Below are 23,296 nucleotides of genomic sequence, written 5' to 3'. Positions count from 1 at the left end.
CACAGGAATGAACTCCCATCTTGCCTACAGCAGCAGCACCATGGGCTGAGCCAGCGGGCAGGAGCTGAGCTCAAACGCGGGGCTGGATCGCTGAGCAAGCTGCCGGGACCCATTGCACCGCTGCCAGGCATCAGCTGGATTTAGCAGAAGCACGATGTGAAACCAGTACCCAGCACTTTGGACATGTGAAATTAGTACCCAGCACTTTGGGCATATGAAATCAGTACCCAGCTCTTCCTGGGGTACTTGCGTGGGAACAGAGGGTCTGGGCGATTTGGGGTGCCGGGTAGGATGCTAGGGTACCTGGAATCGGATGCCATGAACTCCCCAGCTGGTCCCCTCTCATTGCACAGCCGGGCTGGAGCTGCCAGCGTGGTGCAACTGGCTCAGGATCTCCTCCAAGTGCCAGAGTCCAGCACAAGGTGAATTCTTTTCCTGGCAGGCCTCCCTGGCTGCTGGAAATAAAACATGCGCACCTCAGCGGGCTAAAACCCACGCGGAGAATACGTCTCCATGAAACAAACAGTTTCTCTCTCTCTGTTTCCCCTGTTATTGATTAATGCCTCTTAATGACTCCAGCTAAAAAAAATCTCGTAGTTGCCACCTGTCATGGAAGATCAATGGAGCAGCATTAGCGAGAGATAACAGAGGCAAACTGTCCCGGACGAGTTCTCTGCAAAAGCCATCTCTGGGAGCAGCACCGCTGTCTGCTCAATCAATAGTTCATCATGACCTCTCCCTCTTGCTTGCTTTTTTTCCCCTTGAGCTAGCTGGGCAGCAAAGGCTGCTCCAAGCTTTCACAAGGACTAGATTATAACTATCCTGATTGATCTGATATGTAAAGAATAAAGGGGCCTCTTAAGCCAGCTGTCTGCACTGGAAAAACTCAAGTGGCTGCGCAGACAGGGTCAGACCCTCATTAATTCCTGGATGCTTGGGATCCCGCTCACGCGACGCGTGAAACCTGTACCGCAGCACTGGAGGGAGTCAATTAGTCATGACAAATCCAATCCAGCTTGTCCTCGGAGGTTTCCCAGTCAGCCTCCCGTGCTGCTGGGGCCTTTTCATGAGTCCATCACCATCAGAGCCCTGTCCCTCCCGGCACCCTTTTTGTGATACCTCCTTGTTTCTCCTATTTCCCTTTCTCCAGAAATCGTGGTGCTCGGTGAGTGGGGAGGAGGGGGAAGCCCTTTGCTGCTTCCCGCATGCCCACCACCAGCCCGTGCCGTAAGATGCCATGGCGAGCAGGCGTGTGTGCCATGTGAAGTGTGGCCATGTGTGGGGGGTCCTGGGCAGAGGAGGTGGGGGGGGGTCTCCTTTGCTCGGGCAGCCGCTGCCTTCTTGAAAACCCTTGCCCTTTTGCACATAGGGCCTCCAGACTGGAGACTCTCCTGCAGCCACCTGAGGTTAATAAACAGGGAGCACCTGGAAGATAAAGGCTGACTTAAAAACCCAAGAGCAGTGTGTGTTTTCTCCTAGCACAGCATCACTTAGAGATGCTGTGGTATTTCATGGCTCAGGTGGGCAAGTCCGGGCTGCGGCTCCAGATAAAATTTGTTTCCTGCTCCATGTTGGTGCAGCTGTGTTGTACCAATGCCGTGGGTTACTCGATGCGGTTGACATCGGCTGGGACACCCTGACCCCTTGTTAACACATCAGCACACTGGGCACGACCCCAGGAGGCTGCAGGGGTGTATGTCAGCATCTGAACGGCACTTGTGGGGTGAGGGACCGCCAGCCTTTGCCTGGCCTGTGCCGCGTTGGCTCTTGTTTGCCGGGGAGAGGTGCCAGCGTGTGTTTGGACGCCGTCCCTCTGTGAGCACAGCGGGCTGTGTGTGTCCCCGCACACTGTGGCCAGGGTGCTCGTCCTGCCCGCACACCTCTGTCTCCTCCATGGCCAGCTGAGCCCCATGCCTGCTTCCAAGGAACAAGCCCCCCAGCCAAGCCTGACTTTGGGAGCCAAATGCCCAGGGAGAAAGCCGTGTCCTGGCTCTCGCAGCAACAGGAGCGCTCTGGCTCAGGGTGGGGAGCCGTGTGGAGGGCCTGGGGGCTGGCAGGGGCTGTCTGCGGGCACCAGTGAGGGAGGAATCCCCTGGGTTGTGTCTCCTAGCGCAAGCTGTGATGATGAATAACTCCGTAACCAGCTAAGCCTGTGCAGGAATCTGCTTGCTCAGCCTCCTTGTCCATGCTCCTTCGCAAGCTCCTTTTCCTCCTGGGCTGGGAAGAGCCCGGGATTGGCACATGACAGAAATCCTAATGAGAGCAGCTCCCCTTCCAGAGCCGCTGGGCTGGCAGAGGCTCCAGCCACAGCCACCACCCTTTGCCTTTAACCCTGGCGCTGCCTGCAGCAGAGCTCTTGGGCTGCCCTGCTTCTACCCCATGGTTCAGTGCCGGGGCTTTTGGCGAGGGGCGGGGGCGTCCCTGGGGTGTTCCCAGCCCAGGGTGCTGATGGTGAATGGAGGGCGAGACCCCCAAACCATCCCCAGCAAGCCAGGAGCTCTGCATGCCCGGCCCAAAGCGTGCAACCCCAGCAACCCCAGCTTTCAACCCCACCTTGTGCTTAATTACGAGTAGCAGGGATTTGGTAGAGGAAGCAGAGGGGGCGAGCATAGGACAGATTGGAGGGAAGATTGTGCTGGGGGTGGCAGGGCTGTCAAGACAGAAACACAAGAGCTGATTAGCATTTCTAATTATAACCGCTGCACTCAGCCCCATCAGGGCCCGTCAGGCAGGCAGAGGCAGCTGACGGCGCTGTGCGGAGCCAGCTGTGGAAGCCATGCAGGAAGCGAGGGCGATCAGCCTCAAATCCTTAAAGGATGCACAGAAAGGAGCATTAGAGCCCAGATTCGTCATCTCCTGAGCTGCGGCAGCGCCTGGGAATGCCGGGTGCCATCGCAGCCCTCGGGGCAGAAATCCTTCTGGTTCGTGGCCACGGGGCTGATCCTGACGGCACTGCTTGGAGAGGGGAGCGCGTGGACAGGGGGTGAGCATGTGCCCCTCTTTTGGTTCTGGGTCCTGCACACCCCTGCCAAGCAGCGGCTCTGGGCACCGCGGGCAATGGCATCCGGCTGCGCTGTCCCCGGCTGTCACCCGCCGCTGACATGTCACCCAGAGGAAGCCGGGCGGCAGAGGGTGCTCTGGAGTGGACGCAGGGACGGGTGGGTGGACGTCCCTGCTCACGAGTCAGGGCAGTTCTGTACTTGCTGTTAGCACTAGCTGGCAAGATAATTTATTCAGTATTGAATAACATTAACATGTAATAGGGTAAATATTATGGGCCAGCAAATGACTGTTACGGTGCTGTGGGTGCCCTGAGAGCTCCTGTGTCCCGAGGGCGCAGCGCTCTCGGGGACATGCCCGCAGAGCCACCGCATGGCTGGGAAGTCATCAGAGGAGAGCGTGCCGCACACTGCGGGTTTAGTGGAGATTAGCAGGGCTTTCGTGGGCCGAGTGACTCGGGAGAAGCTGAAGCGGCTTAATCACAGGAGCGAGGGAAAGATTCCCAGGGAGGAGATCAGCATCGACTGCTTTCGGCATCTTCTGGATGCTGACAGCTCCTGGGGGACCACCTTCCCAACCTCCATGCCACACGGAGCAGCTCTGGATGCCTGCCTGCTGCCGGGGGCCCAGCCTGGCAGTGCTGGGGGATTTTTGAGGAGGGGAGAGACCCCTTGCGCAGGGGCAGCCTAGGCTCTGGGAGCGGGGCGGCAAAACGGGCATCCCCGGTGCCAGGTCCTCCACGTGCCTGGGATATAAATGGGAGACACGCACCACGGGGAGAGATCCCGCTGCCCTTGTGCATTGAATATGAGATATAATCACACCTGCAGAATTTTTATTACTCTTTTGATTGGATTAATTAATCATTCAGTGATAACTGCTCATTAGGCATTCCAACGATCAATACTAATCACTTAATTACTTGGCATATTACAGCTCGGGAAGGTCTGCTCATTCCTAATTAGATTCTCTGGACAATCCACCCCTGAATGTTGCAGAGCCCCGCAGCAGAGATCCGTGGCATTTCAAGCCTCTCTCAGCTTTGGCGCAGCCGTGCCGTTTCCCATCTCCGACGAGGGTTTCATTCTGCCCGTGTGCACTGTGCTCGGCCCCCAAAATCAGGGCTCAAGGCGCAGGGAGCTGCAGCAGAAGGATGAGCCGGGGAGCACGCTTGGGCAGCGTGGGATGCTGCTGAGCCCAGGCAGCCGGAGCGACTTCGTGCCACGGGCACAGGCAGGCAGCCACCCTGGCAGGACAAATACCAAAAGACATCTCTGTGCTTAATCCTGTTGAGTCTCAGCGGACAGAAGTCGGGGGCGGAGGTGATGGGCCCGGGGCGGGCAGGGCAGGAAAGCTGCCTGCCGCTGCTCACCATCCTGAGCCGGCACCGGGGAGTGTGAAAATAACCATCTTCAGGCTGGGAGGGAAATGAGGAATTTATGGGTGCTTGAGTAAAAGAGCTATTTCCCTGTAGCTGTGAAGGAAAGCAGCATGTCGCAGCACCAGGACCCCCAGGACCCTCCTCATCCTCGCAGCTGGCTCAGCTACCAGGCACCCAGCAATGCATCTTCCTGTCCCCACTGTTTTCCAAATTACCAACCCCACCGCAAAAAAAAAAAAAATAATCATAGAGGCTCTTTCTTTTACTGGGCTAATTAAAACTAAAAATAAGCTGCGTAAGCTCCAGAGAACCATCCTGGCTTCAGCAGGACATAAAACCCTGCAGGAACAAGAGCTGCAGGCAGACGAGGCGACGTTAACCCGGCCCCGTTACTGAAGCAACTGCTGCGGGCAACGTCTGCTCGTTGGAGGCGAGCGCGGAGGTCACGGCGCTGCGCTGGCTTTGCGCAGCGTGAGAGCAGCAGGGATCTCCTCGATGTTAAAAGAAGGCAGCAAACAAGCCGCAGGATTTGGGGTGTGTTGGTTTGGTTTTGTTGTGATGCTCATTATTTATCACCGCTGATCAGATCAGGCCAGGCCAGGCTTTTGCTAGTTAGTCCCCGGGCACCCGGTGCTTGACACCGAGTGGGAACCACCGGGTGCAAAGCGACCAGCCTGTTTTCTAAGGTCATTTTGAGCCAAATTCAAATGGAAGGAAGCCATTTGAACCATGAAAAGGGAACAAATGGATAATCTGAAGAGTTACTAATAGTGAGCGAGGGATTATCTTAACAATGGCCTCATGACTGACCCTCCCAGACAATTTTTCCATCATATTTTTGCCTCTCTTTCCCCCTCGCTCTAGCTTGCCTATGTATACTGCAGCCCCCCGGATGAGAGGCTGTCCCTGGCCTGTCTGCTCACCGCCTGACACAAAGCAGCCCCTGTCTTGCCTTGAGGTTTCCCTGCCCAGACGCAATGCAAACAGGGAGGACGGGCACTGCTGCCGCTGCTCGGCTTTAAGATTTGGATGGGAGACAGCGAGGAGGCGAACGAGCAGAGGCGATGGCCGGTCTCAGCCCTCGAAGGGGGATGCAGCCCCCGGGCCGGGCTCGCAGGTTACCCGCTGCAGACCGGGGGGGGGGTTCTTCCAGCCTGCCACCCAAAATAGCTTCAAATAAAACCTGAGCTGCGCATGTGAGCGCTGGGGTCCAGGGGGATCAGCATCTCCATGAACCCCCCTCCTCCAGGGTCATCAACCGACACTGGGGCTGGGGGACCCTGCGTGGGACCCCCGGACGGCGGGGTGAGCCTGGGGGTGGGATCCCCGGTTGGGTGGGACCCCCGGTCTGTGGGGTGGGACCCCCGGGTGGAATCCCCAATACGGGGAGCCCTGGGGTTGGGTTGACCCGGGGTGGGTGGGACCTCATCGGCACCCCGGGGCCGGTGGGGTAGGGGCTGATGCCGCGGGGCCGTGCCGAGCCGAGCCGAGCCGTGCCGTGCCGGGCGGCAGCCCCCCTCCTCCCCGAGCTGCGGCGGAGCTGCGTGCGCCGCCCCGCGCCGAGCCGGGCGGAGCCGCGCTGAGCCCCGCCGGGCCGGGCCGGGCGCGCTGCGGCGGTGCGAGCGGGCGGCGCGGCTCGGCCCGTCCCCCTCCTCTCCCCCCCCCCCGCCCCCGGACCCTCCTCGGACCCCGGCGGCGAGGCGGGGGGCCGCGGCCGCCCTGGCCATGCCCCCCGGAGCCTGAGGCCCGCGGCCGCGGGGCGCCCGCAGCATGCGGAGGATCCGGCGGCTGGTGCATCTGGTGCTGTTCTGCCCCCTCTCCAAGGGCCTGCAGGTACCGGGGGGGGGGGGGGGGGGGATGCACCGGGCCTGGGGGGGGGGCTCGGTGATGCCCGTCTCCGCATCCCGGCACCGGCCGTGCACAAAGGGACGCTCCGCCGCCGTCCCCCCGCCGGCCGGTGCAAGGGGCTGGGGGACCCGGACCGGCACGGGGGGGACCCGGACCGGCACCGGGGGGACCCGGACCGGCACCGGGAGCCGCAGGCGGTTGCATAACCCGCGCCGCGCTGCGCTCCGCCGTGCTGGAGGAGCCGCACCGGCCGTGAAGCACCAGGGCAGCCCATCCGTCAGCCCGCATCGGTGAATGAAGAAGCCGATGCAGCAGTGCGGGGCAGGGATGACTCCTTCCCTCTATTTCTTTCATTCTTTCTTCCTTTTCTTTTTTCCCCCCCACTCTTCCCATCCCTGAGCTGCCGGGGGGGGGGGGGGGGGGGGCTGGGGACCTGTCTCAGCGCTCTGGGGATCCGGCGGTGACAGGGCTGGGGATGCTGGCCTGGGTGTTTTCTCTGCAGCCATGGGATGAGAAACCCTGACTCTGGCGAAGGTCCTGGACCAGAGAGGTTATCCTGCTGGAGGGGAGAAGGGGGGGGGACACGGGAAGGAGTGTCTGGTGGGCAGAGGATGCTGGCAGGAGGTGGGTGCAGAGCTGGGGCAAAGCCCTGGGCTCACGGGGCGTGGGAAGGGCGGCACAGCCAAGGGGGATGTTTAGAGGGGTGGCTCTGTGGGTCCCCAGGACAGCTGAGAGCTGGATGGGTGCTGTGGCTCTGCTCCCAGGGGAGATGGGCCTGCAGGCTATCTTCTTCCAAGACAAAAGGCCTGGGGAGCAGTTGCGTGGGGCCGCGGCGGTGGGCAGGGGCTGGGGACTGGGTCTGGCAGGGAGGGCGAAGCTGGGTGCAGAGTGAGGGTGGGTGGGAGCTGGGGGTAGCCCTTGCGCCGGGATCGCCTGCGCGGATACCCCATGGGGGGTGTGTGTGTGTGACAGCCACGCCAAGCTGGCCCTGGGAGCACGCCAGCCCTGGCATGGTCCCCACCACCGGGACGCACCGCGAAACAACCCCCATGTTCCCAGGGCGCTGCAGGGGAGCAGTGGGGACGGGGCAGGATTTTGTGACGCTGCGTCCATTTTGCCTTTGAAGTCAGCTCCAGCACAAAGTCACTTCCAGGTCCGCCACAGTAGCCCTAAAATAACACAAGCAAAGGGTAACACCCTTTGGCGCAGGCTGCCAGCCAGGAGAGCGGGCAAGGAAGGCAGCGGGCAGGGAAGCCCCTGTGCCCTGAGATTGAGCCCCTGGAGGAAACCTTAGCACCAGCTATGAATCCAAAATATTCCCAGTGGAACCTCTCGTTGCAATGCATCCCCCACCTCCACGTTTCTTTCCACCATTTAGGGGACGATGAAGCCAGCGTTCCCCGCGCTGTGCTCAGGTCGCAGTCTCCTGACCCCCTTTCTGCCCTGGGAGCATGATGGATTCTAGGTCTGAATAAGCAAAAAGGGACATTTTGGCCATTCCAGGGCTTTGCCGCCCCAAGACCTGTCTCTCGTGGGAAGCCTACGGAAAGGGCCCCTTTGCTGAGGGCAGGGGGCCTGGTGGGTCACATACCCACCGCTGGGCAGTTTTCGAGGGGCTGCTGCGCTGGGGAGGATCTCAGGGGTCGTGGTGGTGTGTATCTGACTTCAGGGACTCGAGCTGGTTTTCAGCTCACAGGAGCAGCCATGCATCCTTTGTCTTTGCCAAGTCCTCGCCGTGGTCGGGTTCTCTTTAACAGGCGTTAATGAGCGGTGCCATTGCTCGACAGGCAAACCGGGTATCGTGGCCCGCTTCACACTTCGGCATTTCCGATTAACACGCAAGATGTCATGACCTCGAGGCAGACCTGCCTGCTTTCACCCTTGCCTGCCGATTCCTGTGAAGCCCGTTTGTTGGGGCTGGGGCCAGCCGAGCCACTGGCTGCAGCCAGTGCGGCAGGAGGGCAGGAGGCTCCACCGCCTCCGGTTACTGCCGTGGGGCAGAGCCCTTACAGCACTCGGCAAGGGGCCAGGGAGGAGGCATTTTGGAGGCGGGAGCTGGTTTGGGCTACAAGACCCACGTGAGGATCCCTGGCAGGTTGTAACGGTGCCGTATCCACTCGGATCTAGCCCTATTCCAGCAGCAGGTCGTCGTCTCACCAGCTGATGCGGTGCAAGGAGAGAGGAGGGTTTGGAGGTGGCCACTGGCCAGGGGCTCTCTTGGCCTGGCGTGAAGCAGGAATTATCTATAGAAACCAGAGGGAATGGGGTGTTTGACGCAAGGATTAATTCCCTGCCCTTAGGAACCACTGGGGATCTGCGCTGCGTTACACGGGTCAGGTATACATACAGGCATATAAACAACCTATATTGCGGGGAGGCCAGATGGCAGCAGCGCTGCTGTTACAGGGGCAGAGGGGAAGAAATGAAGCCAGGAAAAGAAAATCATGCTGCGAGCCTCCGAGACATTTGCACGGAGTATTATCCGTGCGCTTCCAGGTTCATTACTCGCCCGCTCCCACGCGGAAGCTGATGGCGGCAGCCTCCTGTGCCCGTGGGGCTTTGCAAGGGGGGGGGGTCTGCTGAGAAGGGTCGCCCCAGGCAGGAGCAGAGCCTCTCGCAGCCCTGACGGTGAACCCCAGGGTTGCAGAGGACAGCGGGCTCTGCCTTCGCACTGGCAGGAGAGCGGGCGTATGTGGCTGCGGCTCGTGGGCACGGGGATGCCTGGCAGCCAGCTCCTCACAGCCCAGCGCTGTAATCTCCCTGCTTTTAGGGAATTTTAAGTGACCTACTTGCAGCAGGAGTTGCATAATAGTCTGGTGAATATATATAAAAAAGGCTGAAGGTTTCACCGATGCTCAGGTTGGTTTGTATAGAAGAAGTTGTCCTTGTCCAGCCACTGCTGACCCGTGCAGAGCCCCGGCCTTCACCAGCGTTTTCTTTTTCTTCCAGAGTCGCCTCCCGGGCATCAAGGTGAAATACCTGCTGGTGGTGTGGCTGGGCATCTTCGTGGGCAGCTGGGTGGCGTACATGCATTACTCGTCCTACTCCGAGCTCTGCCGCGGCCACGTCTGCAGGATGATAATCGTGAGTGGCGGCCAGCAGCCCCTGTGGCCACGCTGGTCCCTGTTTGGGGTACCGGGGTGAGCGGGGCTGCGGGAGCCCCATTTCCAGCCCCCCAAGCCCTATGCGGTGCTTTGCAGCCGGGCAGGGAGCACCGGGGCAGCATCCTGCACAAGAGCTGGGCCGAGGAGCCCTCCTGGCAGCTGCTTCCCCGGCACCGTCCCCAGCGTCACGCGGAGCTCGGGGCAGGAGAGGTGACCTTATCCTGCCAGGGCGGTGGCGAAACAATTTAATGAGATGTCGGAGGGAAGCAGGCCAGGGCAGGCCAGGCAGACGTGAGCAGATTAATGTCTGTGGAGATGAAGTTGCAATGTCAGAGCAGGATCTGCGGGCAGGGAGATCATCGCACCAGCCCCCCCTGAGCTCCGCAGAGCCAGAGAAAAAAGGGGAGCAGCCAGTCCCTGGGTACCTCTGTGACTGCTGACGTGCCCTAAAGAAAGCACCAGCCTGCATGAAGAGCAGACCCCTCGCGAGAGCTTGGCTCGATGCGTTTTGCCCCTGCCTGGGTTTGCAGTGGGGTACAGCCTGCTCCCCACAGCATCCCCGGGGCCGGCAGCCAAGCGGGCCCCCCCGGGACTGCTGTGTGTGCCCCATGGCAGGGGAGCAGGTCACCCACCCAGCCCAGGCGAGGATGGGGATGCCAGGCTCTGTCTGAAAATGCCTCGTTCATCAATCCTTCAGCAGAGAAGGGAGGCAGGAATTGCCATAACAACAGCGACGATCGTTTAATTTGATTTTCTGCATGACTCTGACCACGGGGTCTCAGGCACTAATTCCTGCTCTGAGCTGGGGGTTTAAGACGCCATGTCTGGCCGTGTCCCCTGTGAGCAGGTCTGAGGGTTAATCCCCATCCACGTAGGGGGAAAAAAAAGAGGGAAAAGATGCAGTGAATTTCTGCAGCTCCTGTTTCCAGCCCTGAGGCTGTTGTGCCCTTGCCGAGAAGCTGCAGAGCTGCAGCCTCTCCTGCCCAGGGATGCCTCCGGCTCCCAGCCCAGCTGCCCCGCTTGCAGATCAGAGCCACCGTCTGTCCCTGTCCCCGCCACCGCCTGGACCGGGGCCAGCCCATTTCACAGCAGGGGCTACTGCTCTGCTGAGCAGCCTCAGCCCGTGCACCCTCATCCTCGCCCAGCTCCACGCTGCCCTCTCCTCCAGCCCTGGAAGCTCCCCTAACCCCCTGGACTTGCAGCAGGAGCACCCAGGAGCAAATCCCCTGCGGTCCCTGCCAGCAGCACCGGGGGTCCCTGCCAGCAGCATGGGAGCGTCCCTGCCAGCCCAGCCCAAGGCACCAAGCCGCCCCAAAGGGCCCTGCCTGCAGCCAGGAGCTCTGCCCACGGCTGCTGCCCGTTTGGCCGGGGCTCAGCCCCAGGTGTGCCCACACACTCCTCTCCCCCTGTCTCCCCCATTAAAGTCCTTGCTCTGGGGCCAGTAGAAATCTTCGAGCAGAGATTTTGGGCTGGGATTTCTTTGGAAGACAAGAGAATGGGGAGTTTGGGGGTGCTGGAAGGGGCTGGACTCTGAGCAACTGGCACTACATCTCCCTGATGAAAGTCTGAGTGCAAGGCGTTCGCCTCCCTCCCAGAAACCCTGAACTGGCCGAAATGGCTGCCATGATGCAGACATCGCCCGAAGCCACTTGCATGCCATGCCGGCACGGCCGGGGTCCCCCGTGGCAGGCGGCACCTCGTGGGCTGCCAAACCTAAGGCCAAAGTGTTATTGGGGTGGTGACCCTGAGCAGCCCCTCTCTGCTCGAGAACCTCAGAATCCCAGGAAAGAAATAAATTGTCGGCAATTGGAGATACTGTTCTTGCCTCCAAGCAGCCTGCGTGGCTTTGCAATCAGCTGTGTCTCTTTTAAGGGGTGTTTTTCTCTTGTATAAGAGACTCGCAAGAACTCAGAGGAAACGGGCTCACCGGGGACGCGATGGCATTGATGATGCTTTCAGTTATACACGGTAAATTGAAAAACCGAAGAGCCAGCCCCCAGCCCTGCTGCAGGAACGGGGGGTGAGGAGTTTGGGCATGGCAGGTGACGGGAGCAGGGCTGGCGGTGGCACAGGAGGCCGGGGGGGCTCGCACGCCCCCAGCTCGTGTGCTTGGGGTGCCCCAGATCACAAGCTGTAGGACCGCGCCTGGATCTGTCGGACTTCTTCGGGTGAATGGGGGGCTGCCCCTGCTGAGCTCCTCTCTCTGCCTTCCCCTCCCCAGTGTGACCAGTACAAGAAAGGAATAATTTCTGGCTCCACGTGCAAAGACCTGTGTGAGGAGCGCAGCCTCCTCTTCCAGCACTGCCTCTCCTCCTCTCCCACCCAGCAGGTAGGTCTCTGCCCCACCGGGGAAACCACCGCACGGCAGGGGATGGGTGCAAGCATCAAACCCGGGAAACGTCCTCCTCCACCCACCCGCATCTCTGCTCCTCACCCCATCCCCGGTGCCCATCCTGAACCAAACCAGAAACCGGTTCTCTGCACTTGCTGTTGTTTTCCTCCTGCCTCCACCGTGTCCCCTCTCCTTTGCTGTAGGTTTACAGTGGGCTCTGGAGGGAGAGGGAGGTGATCATCAAATGCGGCATCGAAGAAGCCTTGAAGGCAGACAGCCACCCAGACTCTGTGCCCAGAAGGGACATGGTCCTCTTTGACAAACCGACACGAGGGACATCGATGGATGAGTTCAAAGAAATGCTCCTGAACTTCCTAAAGGTCAGTGCGGAGGGTCCCTCCGGGATCTTGCGGGCCTGGGCTGCCACTTGTGATTCAGAAAGACTAAACATGTTTTTCCTTCCTCTTAAATGAGAGCTCCTCTGGCCCATGCTCCCCCGTCAGCTGCTGGGCGCCGGGCAGGGCTCCTTACCATATACTGCAGAGCAAGTACTGGATTAGCCAAGAAAAACCTCCATTCTCGCACAGGAATTCTCATTTGCAAGATTTTAATAGCAGCAACCCTGGAGGCCGCTGTACTGCGGCTGCGGGTGGCATCTGTGCTGGGCAGAGCTTACTCACAGACGCGCGGGCGGCCCTGGCAGTGCTGGCACCGCGGCAGCAGTTACCCCTGCGCAGGGCTTCTGCTGCAGCGGTGGGACGGCAGCGCTGCCCGGCCTTTGCTCTCAAAAGCTTGCTCCCGCCCGGGTCTAGAGCAGCCCTGAGGCTGGTAAAATTCTGCTGGAGCTGAATCCGTCCAACCGTACCGCTATGGCATGGCACTGAATTTGCTTGAGCACGGTGGCTGTTTCCTCCTCCCCCAAGCTCAGTTCTTTGCTTCCCCAGTTCAGTTTTGCGATGTGAAGCCCGAACAGAGAGAGCTGCGAGGGGCTGATGCCACTTCTTGTTCTGTTCGCAGTCCAACCTGGGAGACCAGCCTTCTCTTGCAGCCTTGGTGAGCCGGATCATCGCCATGGCAGATGTGAACCGGGATGGGAAGGTGTCTTTAGCAGAGGCCAAATCCATCTGGGCACTACTGCAGCTCAATGAGTTTCTTCTCATGCTCTCCTTGCACGAGAAAGAGCACACTTCCAAGCTGCTGGGGCACTGCGGGGACCTCTACGTCACTGAGAAGATCCCCCACACCTCCCTCTACGGAGTGGATGTCCCCCCCTTCCTCCAGTCGCTGCTGCCTTCAGTCGTCCACCAAATCATCCACCAGTGGTTTGCACCAGCGTGGCCCCGGCGGGCAAAGATCGCCATCGGCCTTCTGGAGTTCGTGGAGGAGATATTCCACGGGACCTACGGGAACTTCTACATCTGCGAGACCAGCTTTAAGAACGTGGGCTACAATGACAAATACGACTTCAAAATGGTCAACCTGAGGAAGGTGGCAACGGAGATGACAATCAGAGGTTTCCTCAAGGGACGTCACTGTGAGCAGAACGTGGACTGCACCTACGGGAAGGACTGTATGGCGACCTGCGACAAACTCCTGAAGCAGTGCAAAAGCGACATGGTGCAGCCCAACCTGGCGAAGGTCTGTGGGTTGCTGCAGGACTACTTGCTGTACGGAGCACCACTGGAGCTGAAAGAAGAGCTGCAGAAACAGCTCCGAACTTGCATGACCCTCAGTGGCCTGGCCAGCCAGATGGAAGTGCACCACTCCCTCGTGCTGAACAACCTCAAGACCTTGCTCTGGAAGAAGATTTCAAACACCAAATATTCCTAACGGGGGAAGCACGGCCCTGGAGTTTAGAATCTGCAATCTTGGAGTAAAGTCCGAGGATTGAAGGCCTGTTTCTCCATCCTCTCCCGCACAGGAAAAATACACCCTACGCAGGGAGTTCAGCACAGCTGTAGCCCCTTCTCCTTCATGGAAAACCAAGCATCAAGACTTCCACCGCCCAGCAGGATCATCGATACAGTCGACAAGAGCATGCTGTGGAGCTGGGACACCGGGAGCCGGGCTGAACGGGCTTGGGGGAAGAAGATGACATGGAAAGCGATAAGGAAGCGGAGCCCAGCTGGACGCATCTAACTGTTTCTTGATTAACAGGAAAGCAGTGCAGAGAGACGAGAATGAATCATTCATGCTGTACTTGTCACATCTTCTTTTGATGAACATCTCTGATGTAAATAAATAGCTTTTACGTGAATCACACCAGTACATCAATAGCGAAACGGCAGCCTTTTAAGTACCAGCTTGCTCGTGATCTAAAAAGGAGAAGGTGGTAGATTTCCCTATTCAAAAGTCTCTCCTTAAGTATCTGAGTCATCTGTCACCAGATCCAGCTGTAACTTAGGAAGCAGATAAGCTGTCTTTTCCACAGTGGAGAATCCTGGCAATTCTTTCATTCCTTTTTTTAAGTGCCTGACCCCAGACAGAGATGTGACGGCTCGTGCGAGGCTCCCACCCGGCTGCTCCTGCCGGCAGCCTGAAATTGGCAGCACAGGCCATTCCCTCTCATGTGTCGGCTTTGGAAGCATCTAGGGCCAAGAATAGCTTAAAGGAAAAGGGCTACAACATGAACAATCCTGACCGGTTAACGTATGCGCTCCGTGTGTTACTTCCCACATTACTCAGTGCAGGGATAAGCCAACCTCTCGGTTTAATTCTCCTAAAACTAAGCTGGGCTTGCACTGCAGAGGTTAAAGATTAATACCAGAATAATCCAGTGCTTCTCCCATTATTAAAATGAATTTCCAGGCAAGCTTTCAGCACGTTTCAAGACATTTGTTTGGCTGTGTAAATACTACCGGGTCTCTAACCAGTCTGTTTCCTTTAAAAGCTCAATTATAGCAACCTTTTAAAACTACGGGTAGAGAGGAAGAGTTTATGTAAACTACCCCGAGCTTGGTCTGTTCCCAGCACAGCCCTATTCCTGCTGATGGACCATATGCCAGGGCTCTTGCCAACAATTGCTTAGTGAAGTGGAGCGTATATCTGAAACACAATCACCAAGAAAAAAAATACATCTGTCAGTATATATGGCCTGTGAAGGCAATCGGTAGTGTCACGGCTGCAAATTTATGAGTCCTTTGGAGGAGAGATATCAGTATTTCCTTCTATTAGTTCTATAGGATCATCATTACCTCTCACTGTTATTTATGGAGGAAACGTTTCAGTGTCAACAGTGCTCTAAATCTAGCACGGAGCCAGCGTAGCTCGCTTCCCGCAGAGGAGTTGGCTTCCCAACACAATTCATCCGTGGGTAAGGTCGAGCATTTGTCAGGTTTCCGCGTTCGAAGTGTGGCAAGTTCCTCAGCCCGCTGGAGTCCCCCTTCATTCAGTACGGACCCCGCGAAGATGGTCAAGGCCCCACCTCCAGGCACCGCACCGGGGTGGTGCAGGTTCACCTGCAGGGGAGCGTCTGGTGGAGGGCGAAGGCGAGGACTGGAATTCGGTAATGAGGCTCCATGCAGCCACCCCAGCTCCTCATCTGTTGTCCTGCATTCCCATGGCAACCAGCTCCACTGACTAATTAATTTTCTTCTGCTATTAGAAAAAGGAACCTAACAACCCTGCCAAATCCTCTCCTCAGATTTTCAGGAAAGTCATTTTTCACCCTCCTCTCTGTGTTTTAAGATCTACTAGTAACTTTTGCCCAGAAAGTGGCATTCCCGCTGCATCTCATCCCCGCTGCTCCCTTCCCCAAAAGCAGTATTAGACAAAGCAGCAGGTAAGCACCTAGAAAAGCAGAGGAAAACCACCACGTTCCTTCCTTATCCGCATCTTCTTAAATATCAGAATCTCTTTAAGCATTTATGATGGAAGATGAAGTTCAAGGAGAAAGACAGCCCCTGTACTTTAAAGAACTAGCCAAGACAGCTTTACTCAAATAAAGACACTTCTGACAAGAGCTGTCACATTACCACGTTACTGATCTGCACAGCCCAGTAACAGCGGTGGACACTCCAGGAATCATTTATGACTCACACCCCCCAAGAGCACCGAGTTTTGCTCGTCACTAACAAAAAGCACAAGTGTTTTCAGACACGTGCTTACGGTTTACAAGCTACACTACAATATGGGAGAAAAATGACTAAAGGCAAAGCTATTTTATGCTCATAATGCCTTCTCCAGATTTCCCACATTAGCTGGAAAAAGAGGAAGAGCCAGAACACTGCAAGACTGACAGTCTGATCTCACCAGATGCTGCTGCTTTAGCAGCGTAGTAGAATTGTGCTACAAGGGGATGGAGGTAAGCAGCAAGACTTCTACCTTTCAGTGTTTAAAGTCAAAACCCATCCCAGTTCCCATATCCACGAATAAAAGTCTTAAATCCTAGAATGGTTAAAAGTTAATATTACTTGGGGCGCTACAAATACACAAGCATAATCATTTCAGACTTACTGTAGGTGGCATCTTTATTTAGGTTTTGGTTTTTTTAAAGTCCTCCTTAACCATGTAGCGAAAACATGGGTTGAAACAGCAGTGCTTTAACATACGGCTGTGAAAACAGCGTGCGAGCCGAGCCGAGCAGGAGAAGGGCAAGATTACAACTCTTACGGCTATTCAACAGTACAGCAAAAGCAGAAAGGACACTTGGAGCCCAACAACTCATTTTTTTTTTCTAAACTGACATTTGAGTGCACAGGTTGCAGCACATATTGCAGCAAATATTCAGAACCGCAAGCAGCATCACATGCACTTTCACTGGCTGTGGTGTGCTTGAACCCACGTGTGAGAAAAGATGAACTTTTAGGAATCTTCAAATGCAGCCACTGCCAACCATTTCTTTTGCTGTAGCCAGGTTTGCTAGAAATTCTAAAACTCAAGGCATGATCTGCAAATAAAAAAAGGCCCAGGATGTTAGACAACTTCAAATAGAGCCAGCACAAGTTAGCAATAAATGGCAATACTAAGAAGCTAATTAATCCATACCATCCAGACTCCTGCTGTTCGCTATGGTACAGTGTCTGAGCTAAGGCACTGCGGCTAGTCGGGACAGAGAATTGCTTTTAGTTTCAGAGGCAACATTTTCAGCTAATTGATGAATTACATCAGGTTTGTCTTGGGACCGTCCAAAGATTTTTCACATCCCCAAAGAAATAAAAAAGCTTCATAAAATGAAACCGAATTTTAGGGAAGTCATTAGCTGGGCTCGGTTATGATGATTCACAGGGAAGCTTCAGAAAGCAATTTACTTCAGTCCGGAACCACGGGAACACCTTAACTCGCACTGGCTGTATTCACTGCAGCCAGAGGAAGCCGAGTGCCTGCAAACTTGCGTGGATCAGGAGCTAAAGCAGTGACAGAAGGCAGATGTAACTAATAAATTAAGACTAATTTAGGAGAGGTTCTTTGCCACTAGATCAGAAAGGTTTTGAAGAAAATCTTCTGGCTAGGCACAGTGCACTCCGGCGAGTTTAGGAAAGGGATAATTTAACAGCACGATAGCTGGAGCCTGCTCTTGGTTACTCTTTCACTCCTAGGCTCCCTAAAAATCAAAGGTGAGTTTTCCAACCTCAGCGCAGAGGCAAGCTATTAATAGTGCAGAGAAAGAAAAGCTGGGCTTATTCCAGCGTTCAAAGCCATGACATAAACCGGTTCTAAATGGTGAAAGGCTAAGTTAATGTGCAGAAAGATTTTTAATTTCTCTCAAAACCACTTTAATACAAAATGTTAATCTTTTCCACAGCTGAAAGCCAGGGAATTCTTTCAGTAAAGCAATATTCACAGCCTGGGGTGGCTGCTCAGTCTTGGGAAGACGGCTAGCAGCAAATGCTGTTTGGAAAATTTTAATAGCTATCCTATGCCTCACACAGTGAAGTTCTAAAGAGAGGCTCATTAGGCACTCACTACCCCTACAGGACCCTTGATGTGAGTGAAGTCTGATGAAAAAACTCAAATATGTATTTCAGGGTTAAAAGAAGTCAGGAAACTTAAATAGAAGAGTCACATCTTAAGGCATGCCTCTTTGCATAACCGTATCCCCAACAACCTTGTTAGCATTCTTTTCCAAAGCCTGCTGGTAGGCAGTGACTTTTCCCAATTAAATGGCTCATTTTGCAGCCAGCAGCTACCCGCTTGGTTAATGGCACCTTTGGCCCTCATAATGCCCATTTAATGAGGACATTTTCCACCATTTAGCACTGCCAGATTTTGTCAAGCTATTAGTCACTGCAAAGCCTCTCAGTTTCACAATACTATCTACGTGGAGCCATAGCTTCTCTTACCACTTGTTTTAACACCACCGGCACAGCAGAGGCTCATGTGCACCACATCACCCAAGAAAGGACAGTGATGCACAGAGCTACTAGGATATATCGATACCCGTGCTCCCTAGCAGCTCACTGCCTTGGAGGTCAAGTTCCTTTGCCATCATGCTAGCACATAAACACAGCAGAAACCAACTAAAAAGTCACATCGTGCTCAATTGTGTTTTTCCTTTTTGTCTGCTATGTTACCAGCTGGAACACGGTGCTCAAGGAAGTTAGATCTTGTCTTGGGAAACAGGGCAAAGCATTCCACTGCTGCGCTTCCTGAAAGTTAGTTTAGAAGGACTTTTTAAAAAGACTTCGGGTTTCAGCATTAATTTTTTGCTTGGATTACTGAAATCAATCTTTTTATTTCTTTATTCATTATGCCTAAGACAAAATCCCATTACCTTGCACATCGGTGACTCATTTTTTCAGTAGCGTTTTGTGCCAGACTGCAGTAGTACGAGAGCCTGTTTTGATTATCTCAGGCACCCTAATATACGTAAGTGTAAGCTCTCAATAAAAGTGTCTTGTTCTGACTGACAGCTGCCCTTAAAAAGATGCACTTTGGGAGCTGAGAAAGGCAGTTTAGGAAGTGAAATAAAAAAGTTAATCAGAAGATTGCTTAAGGTTGCTTACAAAAATTGCTGCACTAGCAGAATAGAGGAACCTGAAAGCACTCCACCTAAAATAAAGGTCTGTCAGCAAAAAAGATGAAAAAATACTGAATTTTAAGTTCTTTCTGCAAGTATGCACTAGTAGCATTTTAATTTTTTTTTTTTATTTGTCCATGGCCCACAAGAGAAGGACAAGATGTACCAACCCAAGGACTTCTACCCAGACGCTGACTGTTTTGGTAACACATTGAGGTTTAGTATGTTTCCAAGAAAGGACATAATACCTACCTTCAACATTTGCAGCAAGTTCCAGAACTCAGTTCTGTTCTCCAAAGTAACTGTAAGAAGGAAAAAGATCATCAGTTTGGGTTTTTTGGGGGAGGGGGTGGTTTGTTTGGTTGTTTTTCTCCCTCCTTCCCCCCACCAGCATGATTATAAAGCTGCGTTTCAGAAGACTGCTGATTGCACCTCCTGGTCAAACTTACTCAGCACCCTTGGAAGTCAGATCATAGAATCATTTAGGTTGGAAAAGACCTTTAAAATCATCAAGTCCAACCGTTAACCCAGCACTGCCAAGTCCACCACTAAACCATGTCCCTAAGCACAACATCTAGACGTCTTTTAAATACCTCCAGGGATGGTGACTCAACCACTTCCCTGGGCAGCCTGTTCCAGTCCTTGACAACCCTTTCGGTGAAGACACTTTTCCTAATATCCAATCTAAACCTTTTCCTAATACTGAACACAGTATTCAAGGTGCGGCCTCACCAGGGCTGAGTACAGGGGCACGATCACTTCCCTGCTCCTGCTGGCCACACTATTTCTGATACAGGCCAGGATGCCATTGGCCTTCTTGGCCGCCTGGGCACACTGCCGGCTCATGTTCAGCTGTCGACCAACACCCCCAGGTCCTTCTCTGCTGGGCAGCTTTCCAGCCACTCTTCCCCAAGCCTGTAGCGCTGCATGGGGTTGTTGTGGCTGAAGTGCAGGACCCGGCACTGACCGTTGTTGAACCTCATACAGTTGGCCTGGGCCCATCGATCCAGCCCATCCAGGTCCCTCTGCAGAGCCTTCCTACCCTCGAGCAGAGCAACACTCCCGCCCAACTTGGTGTCTGCAAACTGACTGAGGGTGCACTCGATCCCCTCGCCCAGATCATTGATAAAGATATTGAACAGAACTGGCCCCAATACTGAGCCCTGGCAAACACTTGTGACCGGCCGCCAAGTGGACTGAACTCCACTCACCACAACTCTTCGGGCAAGATGTTGTTGGCTGAGTGTTTTATTAACGTTGGGAACAGGGTGCAATTTTCTCCATATGCTAAATCCACACCCAACTATTTCTAGATCATGCCAATACTTTGGAAACAACAAACTTAAGTGCCTGTTTCCACCATCTCCTCCACTCCCAGGTGCAATTCTTGATATCTAAACCCTGCAAAACTCAAGAGATGCCCTTTCAGACAGAACAGGCAGCAAGCAAGGATGTCTTCCAGGCCATAAAGGATTGTTGAAGGCAAGAACAGAATTCAATAGAGCTGTCACTTCTCTTTGTCCTTGCAAAAGAAAAAAAAAAGAAACCAAACGGAAAGGACCTTCCCCTGATGCAGTTAAAATTGGCATCATTTTAACTGCTTTTCAAAGGAAATTTGCTCCATCTTCTGCTGGTTCTCTGGAGAAAGAGGTACACGTGGAAACAATGCCAAGCTACTAATCTCTCAGCAGTTGCAAGTTTCAGGCACAGGAAGCCACTTCATCTCTGCCCCTTAATGATGTTAACATGTCAGGAGAGCAAATCTCCAAGGACTCAGGACTATTAAGAGTAAAGAATACTGGAGTTTGCCATTCCTCCACAACAATAAAAGGTATGATATACAAGAAACCTGAATTAGCTTTTAACATAGTTAGCGTGTTAGTAAAACATAGGAGCTTCACTTCTAAAACATAGAACGCGATGGCAGAAAAATCAGTTGTATCTCTTACCTGTCACATAAACAAGGTATTCATTAAGAGAATAACTGTCTGCCACACTGAAGGACAGGGCTAGCTTCTCTACCCTGTCCCTCCACAGCTGTTCATCCTTCACGATTTAATATTAAAGAAAAAAAAAGTGAAAGTAAGAAATAATTGTCAGGTTGCTCATCATTCCTGAGTGCTCACAGGTCTCAGAGCACTAGTGAAGACACAGCCTTTTCCTCTCTGCCACCTAATGACACAAACGCGGCACTACAGCCACATCTGCAACACGAGCTGGGGCATGGAGCTAATCAACAGGGGAACTCGCATCCGCTACTGCTCACCTCAGGTCTTTGAGAAGAGCTCCCGGGTCTGCCACGTCACACGGCTTTCTCTGGAAAAGAAGTGGAAAATATATACAGCATTTATGTTATATATTTAGACGTGCTTCAAAGCCTGGTTATATGGTTATTGTTTCACTGACGACAGAAATTTGAAAGGCCCAGTAACTAAAGAAATAAATGCGTAGCACAGGCATGTTTTTATTTTCAGATAGGAACAGGGTCGGGGCTGCCAGCGTGCGACTCCCAGGACGCGCTCCCAGTGATGTGACCAACTTGCCGCGTGGCTTTAGACAGATCACTTCAGCTCATTCTTCTGTAACACAAGTCTACGTACCAACAGGATCCTACCGTTTTCAAGGCTAAACCATCAGAAAGCCACGCACAGCCTTTCTGCTGCACATCCACCACAGGTCAAACAGAACACCTTCCTATTCTATTACATACAATCTCACATTTAAGGCAAGTAAAAAAAAAAAAAAAGGAAGGCTTAGTTTCTCAAGAGTCTCCTATTAACCAACCTATTTATAAATAATGTCAGGCTATCAATCACTCTGAGTGCTCACGGGTTTCAGAACAAACGAGCGTAGAACATAGCCTGTCTCTCTCTGCCACCTAATGACACAAAGATGCCACAGCAGCCACCTTTGCAACGCCTGTGGCAGGCTGAAAAAGAAAACCCACAAAGACTGAAAAACGTGGTATTTACAGGTATTTATAAGAACAAGATTACATCACCTACACAGAAAGTAGCATTACAAAGGTATCTGGTGCACCTGGAGATACTAAATGTAACACACCACTTAGAGAGTTGATAAGATGCCTGAAACTTACTTGGACAGCCTTTGTGTTAAGCACCACTTACCCTTGATTTTTCAAGGCGCAACCTTTTTCACTTCACCCTTTGTCTTCTGCCAGGCTGAAGACAGACAAATAAAGGGAGAAGAATGCAGTTAATAACAAACAAGTGTTTAGCTGACTGCATAACAGCCGCCTTTGTGAACTGCACCACTTATTAACAGAAAATCAGATTAAAACACTAAAAAAATTAAAAAATTGTTGAATAGACTCACTTTAGTTACTCAAATCTTTAAAAAACATTTCCCTCAAAACCTGAAAAGGTGGCAGCCCTCAATTTTCTTCCCTCCTTCACTGGAAGCACAGCCCTTTGCCTTATTCACCTTAATCCTAGTACATTCCTATACATTAGTTTATAATATACCCGATCTACACCGAACCGATCCTCTACCCCATCCACCGCGGTTGGGCTCGATGATCTTAAAGGTCTTTTCCAACCCAAATGATTCTATGAACACAGCAGCGCCTGGAGCAAACAGGGCGCGGGACGGGGCCCAGGGGGTCTCCTCCTGGCTGTGCCCGGCCACGTGGCTGAGCGGGGCACGTTTTGTCCCCCGTCTGAGGCCCAGAAACCTGGAGAGGGCGAGCAGGCGAGACTGGGGACTAGAGCCTGATTTTCCTGGGGGGGGGGGGGGTGTGGGGTGTCACCCAGATCAGCAAGACCAGCACCTCACACGCAGGCGGCCCACCTAGCTGGACACAGGAACCACCCGTACCTCCAGTCACACCTTCCTCCTCCTCCCGCACAGGGGGGTCTGCCGGTCCGCAGCCATGTCCTCACGCCGCAGCCTTCCCTTGTTCAGCGACGGGGGAGGAGAAGCGGAATCGGCCGCCGCCGCCGCCCCCCAACAGCCGCCGTCAGGACCCGCCCTGAAGAAGCTTCGCTGCAACATGGCGCGGGAAGGGGCACCTGGGGAGAGCAGCCGGCGGTCAGCGCGGCACGGGCCCTGCCCCAGAGCACAGCGGGCCCCTCCTCGGCCGGCACCGGCTTCCCGCGCCAGAGACCCCGCCGTCAGCACACGCCTCCCCGCCCGAGGGGGCAAAGGCATCCCCCCCCCCACCACACACCCCCGGGCGGTCGCGACCTCGTCCGCCCGCAGGCACAGTGCCCCCCGTCCCGGCCAACGCGGGCCTCCCTTGCCCGAGGGGACCAGAGACCTTCCCTTCACCCCGCCGGGACGGAGCGGGGCCGAGGGAGAGGCCGGCCCCGCTCCCCGCAGAGGGACCCGCCCGCCGCCCAGCGCTGCTCACCCCGTCGAAAAGGCGGCGGAGCTCCCGCCTTCCGCTTATATAGGGCGGGCGGACGGAAGCGCCGCGGGGACAATCCGCGCAGCGCGTTCGCTCCCGCGGGCTCCCCCTGCTGGGCGGGAGGACGCAGGGCAGGGAGCGGCCGGGGCGAGAGCCGGGGACACGGGGCCAGGACGCGGGACGGGGACAGGGACCCCCGGCCCAGACCTCTTCCCGACGCTGGGCCTGACCCCCAACGCTACAGGACTGCCCTAAGCCCTCCCACGGAGACACAAGGCATGTTAGGAGCTGGATTTCCCTTTTC

The 23,296-nt window shown here is 54.7% G+C and overlaps 1 protein-coding gene, 1 long non-coding RNA gene and 2 other non-coding genes across 5 annotated transcripts; 1 reads left to right on the top strand and 3 right to left on the bottom strand.

Moving 5' to 3' along the window:
* The first annotated feature begins 6,076 nt into the window (after positions 1 to 6,076).
* On the top strand, positions 6,077 to 16,057 carry DIPK1B (divergent protein kinase domain 1B). The gene is made up of 5 exons (XM_076355782.1): positions 6,077 to 6,214; positions 9,179 to 9,313; positions 11,555 to 11,662; positions 11,869 to 12,045; positions 12,683 to 16,057. The coding sequence occupies exons 1-5, from the start codon at positions 6,152 to 6,154 to the stop codon at positions 13,493 to 13,495; spliced, it is 1,296 nt and encodes a 431-aa protein (XP_076211897.1). The 5' UTR covers positions 6,077 to 6,151; the 3' UTR covers positions 13,496 to 16,057.
* Positions 16,058 to 16,108: 51 nt separating this feature from the next.
* On the bottom strand, positions 16,109 to 23,027 carry LOC143168850 (uncharacterized). Of its 2 annotated transcripts, none has more exons than XR_012996788.1 (6): positions 22,996 to 23,027; positions 22,461 to 22,654; positions 21,752 to 21,805; positions 20,890 to 20,939; positions 18,876 to 18,925; positions 16,109 to 16,553 (listed from the first exon to the last, which is right to left on the bottom strand). It is a non-coding gene; the product is annotated as an uncharacterized LOC143168850 (long non-coding RNA). The 2 variants fall into 2 exon arrangements; XR_012996789.1 differs by lacking the exon at positions 22,996 to 23,027 and adding an exon at positions 22,903 to 22,917.
* Positions 20,716 to 20,849, bottom strand: LOC143168878 (small nucleolar RNA SNORA17). The gene has a single exon (XR_012996795.1). It is a non-coding gene; the product is annotated as a small nucleolar RNA SNORA17 (small nucleolar RNA).
* Positions 21,420 to 21,552, bottom strand: LOC143168877 (small nucleolar RNA SNORA17). The gene has a single exon (XR_012996794.1). It is a non-coding gene; the product is annotated as a small nucleolar RNA SNORA17 (small nucleolar RNA).
* Positions 23,028 to 23,296: the final 269 nt, after the last annotated feature.

Source organism: Aptenodytes patagonicus, chromosome 18 (assembly GCF_965638725.1).
Source record: "Aptenodytes patagonicus chromosome 18, bAptPat1.pri.cur, whole genome shotgun sequence".
NCBI lineage: Eukaryota > Metazoa > Chordata > Aves > Sphenisciformes > Spheniscidae > Aptenodytes > Aptenodytes patagonicus.
This window is presented reverse-complemented; position numbering and strand designations above follow the sequence as displayed.

What these genes read in the sequence shown, in the direction of transcription:
- DIPK1B (XM_076355782.1), top strand. Translation starts at nt 6,152, where the DNA reads ATGCGGAGGATCCGGCGGCTGGTGCATCTGGTGCTGTTCTGCCCCCTC. An exon ending in CCTCCTCTCCCACCCAGCAG is followed by an intron (nt 11,663 to 11,868) that starts GTAGGTCTCTGC and finishes CCTTTGCTGTAG; the next exon opens with GTTTACAGTGGGCTCTGGAG. An exon ending in TGCTCCTGAACTTCCTAAAG is followed by an intron (nt 12,046 to 12,682) that starts GTCAGTGCGGAG and finishes TTCTGTTCGCAG; the next exon opens with TCCAACCTGGGAGACCAGCC.